A 6,000-nucleotide genomic window follows, 5' to 3' on the forward strand; every position below is an offset into this window, starting at 1 on the left:
TGTCAGCTTCCACTACTGTTCTGTGAATGTGTTGTTTACAACTCGAAATCCTCTGTCTGGGCACAGCTACTGAATGTTAGCGTCTGCCGATACTGCTAAACTTGTCCCTTCTGGTGGGTAAGTTTTTACTTGTGAGAATCATAACGACAGGCACCTGGAAGTGAATACGTCACGTAGGCCTATATACAAGGGCCTCCTTTGTCCGGCCCTCATTAACTCAGATTTCATTTTTAGGGTTCCGTACCTCAATCGATAAAAATAGAACCCTTTAGGATCGCTTTGTTGTTGTCTATCTGTCTGTCCGACTGTTAAAACCCTTTTTCTCACAAACGGGTAGACGTATCAAGTTGAAGTTTACGTCACAAACTAAGGCCTGTGGTCCCTTGGCGGTATAATAAACGGCAGCTTCTAAGTCAATGCAATCAAAAGATATCTTTTGACACTCGCAAACTCACTCATCAAAACCTATAGCGTACTTCCCGTTGAACTCGACACATGAAATTTAGTAAGAAGCAAGGTTTCACAGTATACGTACACGAAGAAATCCGAAAACTGTTTTTTGTCGTTTCTCATCCGCCTGTCTGTCTGCCCCTCTATTAAGAGCTCTTTTTCTCAGGAACGGGTATGCGTATCAAGTCCAAATTTATGTCACGGTCCCTTGTCGGTGTAAAACATACGAGCTTCTATGTCTGCAACCAACGGCTATTTACGTCACATATATCGATACTCGCCAACTCACTCATTAAAACCTTTACGTATGTCCCGCTCACGTAAAATCATGAAATTTGGTAAGAAGCCCAGTGCAAGTAGGGGAAAAAGTGAGGGAAAAATTGTTAATTATTTCACATAAAAATATATTTTTGCCTTTAGAACTTACATTTTATTCATCTTCCGTCAAAAACATAATAGAAAATTATTACTGCATGCAAACATAAAATATAAGTTGTGTCGCGTTTTAGAATGTAAATAAATATAAGTTATTAGGTCTTGTCTCTTCATATGTATAAACTTAAGACCCCACTAGCTTCTTTTGGTATTTCCTGGCTAGTCTCAGGAACTACTGTAGAGATTTTCATACAGTGCTGGAGTTCCGGGGACCGGTATGTTGCCAGTATCGATACTGATAGCAGGCAAAAATTGTCAAGCTTTTCGATTCCCAGGACTGAGGAACTATCAGTATACATAATCAAGTCTGTATGCAACCCTCAGAGGGCGAGTCCTACTTGCTCTTCGCCATTTTTTCCTTTCCTTTTCCATTTTTTTAATGCGAAAATGTGTGGTATACGGTTGGTACGGAACGGTATATGTTCAGTTGTTCTGCTCGCACCGCAGGTTGCCTGTTCCATGCTCCCAGTTTTCTATATACACTGGCGAGAAAAAATCGCAACACCAAAAAAATTAAAGTGGAGTGAAGAAATTTCGGGAATACATTTGTCTAGGTAATATTCTGAAGTGATTAATATTGCAAGATCACAGTTTAATGTAAACGCAACATAAGGCATTGCAAACGTGAAATGCTTGTACATTAATGAGTGGTATAACCGCCAGAATTATGAACGCACGCATGCAAATATGTATGCTTTGTATAATGCAGGTGTTGGATGTCTGTTTGTGGGATGGAATTCTATGCCTGTTGCACTTTGTCAATACAGGGACGGTTAATGCTGTCCCATGCGTGCTCGATTGACGGCAGATATGCTGATCGAGCAGGCCAAGGCTCAATGTCAACACTATGTGTGCATGTTGCGTTAAATCAGCGGCATGTGGACGAGCGTTGTCCTGTTGGAAAACATTCCTGGAATGCTGCTCATGAATGGCAGCACAGCAGGTTGAATCACCAGATTGACGTACAAAATTGCGGTCAGGGTGCGTGAGATAGCACCGGCCGGGGTGGACGAGCGGTTCTACGCGCTACAGTCTGGAACCGCGCGACCGCTACGGTCGCAGGTTCAAATCCTGCCTCGGGCATGGATGTGTGTGACGTCCTGAGGTTAGTTAGGTTTAAGTAGTTCTAAGTTCTAGGGGACTGATGACCTCAGAAGTTAAGTCCCATAGTGCTCAGAGCCGTTTTTTTGTCTTATAGTCACATAGGGGCAGTTAGTCACGCAAGAGAGCAAGGAAACGGGGCTAACTCCGCGTCATATTCAGCGTAAAGTTTATTTTGTCAACAGTGCTGTGGCTGTCAATGGAAAAGCAGTTTCTGGCGACAGCATACTTGGATAAAATTTTCTCCATTTTCTTGTCCTGACGGGCTTCACTGCGAACTTAAAGTTTTCGACGCCGTTCTCACTTAACCATCGTCACAAGAAAACTGAAAAAATTTAATCTAAAGGTGTCACTATCGATAGTGGCTGGCAGTGCCTGATTGGAAGTGTGCACCTAACTTTGTTCCAGCCGTCCATGAGCGGCTCTTAAGGGCATGCTAGAAATGTTTTCCTTACAATTAATCTCTGCGAAACATGAGGAAGATACAATAATTTAGCTCTATTTAAGTGGGAAACTTACTTTTCATGGTTATCCAAAACGAATATACCGTAGGACCATTCGACACTCGGGTGTCTCGGTTTGAGATGTACTAAGAAGTGTAAGGTGTACCGTAGGACCATGCAATACGCGGGTGTCTCGGTTTCAGATAACTGTAACAAGTGTAAAAGTGTAAGGTGTTATTACACCCTGAACGGCAAAACTAATTTCTTCAACTTTTTCTTTTCCCTCTATGAAAATTGACACGATCCTGGGTGTATGTTTTTTCAGATGAAAAATAAACACAAGCACTTCATTTATCACTAACTTTAATCTTATACTTACGGAATTTGCTCGCCATAACAGGCTCTTATATTAAAAAAAAAAAAATTTGTCACAGCTGCTACGTCCACTTCTTTGTAATGCTACAGTAACTGCGAGCTATCTTCGATCGTGTGGACCCTTCTTGTAGATACTGCTCAGAGAAAACGAAGAGACACTGAATGAATGATAAAAGTTTCCTATCGGTAAATATATCGAAAATAGCTTACAGGATTTTCGATTTCGCACGTAAGCGTACAAAAAAAAGGGAGAAAAAAATTAAAACTGGAGATATGTAAAATAGAAAAGTCCCTTTCACGAACAGTTGCAAATCTGCCTTGTAGTTCCTTTATCATTGCATGTAGCAGGTTAGTCTTTCACCTTCCACGTACATTAACGTAAATATCTGCGCATTGGATGCTAAATGTTGCGAAACACGCTTGTTTTATGTAGCCTTGCCCCGCAAGAGACCGCTGATTTCGTTTGTTGCTTACAGGTGGCAAAAGCATTTAAAACTAATTTCACTTAGCAGTTACATTAAAATTACTATGCGGTCTAAAAAATGACTGAGAATAGTGAGAAGATTTTTACGAGCTTGAAAATAATGTGTCGGTGAGGACGAGTATAAAATATTTGAAACCGGGCGACTGGTCTAGAATAGCAATTTATCTCTACTGTTTAAGGCACCATGATCAAGCGAACAAGTTCGCTAAAAGAGGTGAAAAGGTTTACGCGAGGTGCAAGCATTGAAGCTCGTGCCATTACATCAAAAAGATCGTATGCCATAAAATATTCTACCTGCTTTAATTTTCAAACTCATAGAAGTAGGTCATGGCAGCCAGAAAAACTTGTAGTTTTTATGGTGTTGTTGTACAATTCCAATGACATTTTACAGCATCATTCAAAATTGCCGGTGTCGTGTTGCCAAACAGTTAACGAACGTTCGTGCCCTGTGCAGGCAGTAACTGAATAGCGCGTTTGAAGCACGGCCCGTCGAAGCATTTTCCGTTAACCGAGGCGACGGTGGTCTTTCATCCATATCGGTCAAACGAGCGAGACCAAAGTTCCGCTAATCAACGCCGAAGGCCGGCGGGCTGGGCGAGGTCAAGAAATAGCCGAGGTTAGCAGTTCAGTTCAGAGTTAGCAGATGGCCGCTTGCTTAACTCGTGCGGTCGCCGGTATGCTCTGAGAGCGGCATTTGCACAGCCGCTGCGTGCGTTGCATCGACAGCTGCTGCTGTATGAATGAGCAGGTGTGCCTGCTACAGAAGACACGCCGTCTGCTGCTTAATGCACGGGGACACCTGCTAAGAGATTGCAAAGGAAACCATTGTGTAGAACGATTTACGGTGAAAATTAGGCGCGAAAGGCTGATGAAATTCATATGTCCTTTGCAATTTTCTCAGCAAAACAGCAGATTCTGTTTACCTCCTGGTAACATCGCAGTGACATAAACCACAAAAATGCTAAATACAGCACTAAATCTGACATCACACCTTGAAGGGCGCTTAAAACCTTGTTTCACTCTGTTAAAGGCAATTTTTGCCAGATTACAAAACTTTGGTAAAATCAGATACAACTCGTGCGCAACTGGACAAAAAAATAAGGCTACAAATGGCATTTCCTACAGAGCGAACAACCGTACAAAGCTTGTAGCGCATTTCTTGTCAACCTGTCAAAATGTGTGCAAAGCTGTCGTCGTCTACAAAAAACGAAAAATAACAAGCGTTGGCCAATTTCGCAGCAGCTGTATGTAAATTACACCAGAGCGAAAGAAAACGCATTTTGCATGTTGCACATTCAGTGTTTTTTTTTTTTTTTTTTTTTGTGCATCCAGACACGTTTCGCCTGATCCACTGAAGATGCCTAGTAACTATGGTTGTACGCAATTGTCTGCACGAGAAAAATAAAAAAAAAAACTTAATGAGCAGCATGCAAAGGGCATTTTCCTTTGAACTACTGTAATTTATACGGAAAATCTTCGACAGACCCTGCTAAAACTTTAGCCAGCTATGTCTCTTGACTGCGTAGTTTCGCTATGACTGTGAGTTTACAAAAATATTTCAACAGTAAAAATATTAATAAAGCTGACACACTTCGTTTTCCAGACAACGTGAAGCGTCCATCATATACGTACTTCAAAACGCCGGTAACGGTGGCTTTTAGGCGAAATGGAAGACATAATGGTCCATACACAGACGTTAGAATTCTTTCATAATCTCTGACAGAAAAAGGTGTAATTAAAAATATATGAACTAAGTGGGATATACAAATCCGGTACTTGAACAATCCTCCACCTTTAGTTCATTGTTGGGATGCTAACGGCTTTGCGAACTACAGCTGGTCAGGAATGAGACGCATTTCGCTTATTTGTCCGTTACTGTCAGCGCTTGTTGCGAAAAAGGCAAAAGAATGCAGTGCAGAAACTTACCATTTATGGGCTTGTCCGGTATGTCAACCGATATATTCTTCATTTCGAAGAGCGGTTTCACAGCCGCGCAAGACGTCACCACATTTTCGGGCGTTTGTCCAGTACCCGCGAGTGCGTTCCCAAACACGACATAGGTACACATGCACAGAAATGACAACACTGTCACGGAACACAACTCTCTTTTCGCCATTTTCTCCGGCCGGTGTCTACCGAAATAAAAACTCGGGAAGAAACACTACACGACAATGCCGGCGGGAGAAAACGGAGCATTCACTGGAGACGACCGGTAGCTGGAATGCGCATTCACAGCTACGCGCGAAGGCTGGAACTAAATACGAATCTGGCGGTATTCACACGTGCGCGGACATGCGCTTTATTCCGCGCCACACGCTCCGTTCAGCTCGCAGCGCGCACTAGCACACTGCCACACAGTAAGTTACTAGCTGATGCCGGCACGGACGCTGGCAAACTACTCAGCTGATGCGACCTACCGCATGCTTGCACGTCTCCCAAGCACGCTCTCTGCCCGCCTACCCACCCCCACTACGCCGATACACACATTCATGGGACGCTGGCCGCGTCGCGAGCGACATCTACCGACCAACATTGGCATCTGCTGCGCGGCATTCGAGCCGCGCGCTGCTGCGGCCACCTGGCGGCACGAATTTCAACTGCTTGCGGCACGAGTTCCATCATTTGCATCAAAATAGAATTCGGTTACTTCCGAGCCGCGAGTGGAATGCGACGCCGTGGAGAATAAAGGAAGGCTATAACGTTTCTGAATGT

At 43.3% G+C, this 6,000-nt stretch overlaps 1 protein-coding gene across 1 annotated transcript in view; it reads right to left on the minus strand.

Moving 5' to 3' along the window:
- The window catches only part of LOC124775015 (division abnormally delayed protein-like), a 616,132-nt gene extending 610,385 nt beyond the window's left edge, over positions 1-5,747 (minus strand). Inside the window, exon 1 of the mRNA XM_047249776.1 lies at positions 5,215-5,747. Within this exon, the coding sequence (XP_047105732.1) occupies positions 5,215-5,404 (190 nt within the window). The 5' untranslated portion in view covers positions 5,405-5,747. The remainder of the gene's footprint in view (positions 1-5,214) is intronic.
- Positions 5,748-6,000: the final 253 nt, after the last annotated feature.

Source organism: Schistocerca piceifrons, chromosome 2 (genome assembly GCF_021461385.2).
Source record: "Schistocerca piceifrons isolate TAMUIC-IGC-003096 chromosome 2, iqSchPice1.1, whole genome shotgun sequence".
In the NCBI taxonomy this organism is placed as follows: Eukaryota; Metazoa; Arthropoda; class Insecta; order Orthoptera; family Acrididae; genus Schistocerca; species Schistocerca piceifrons.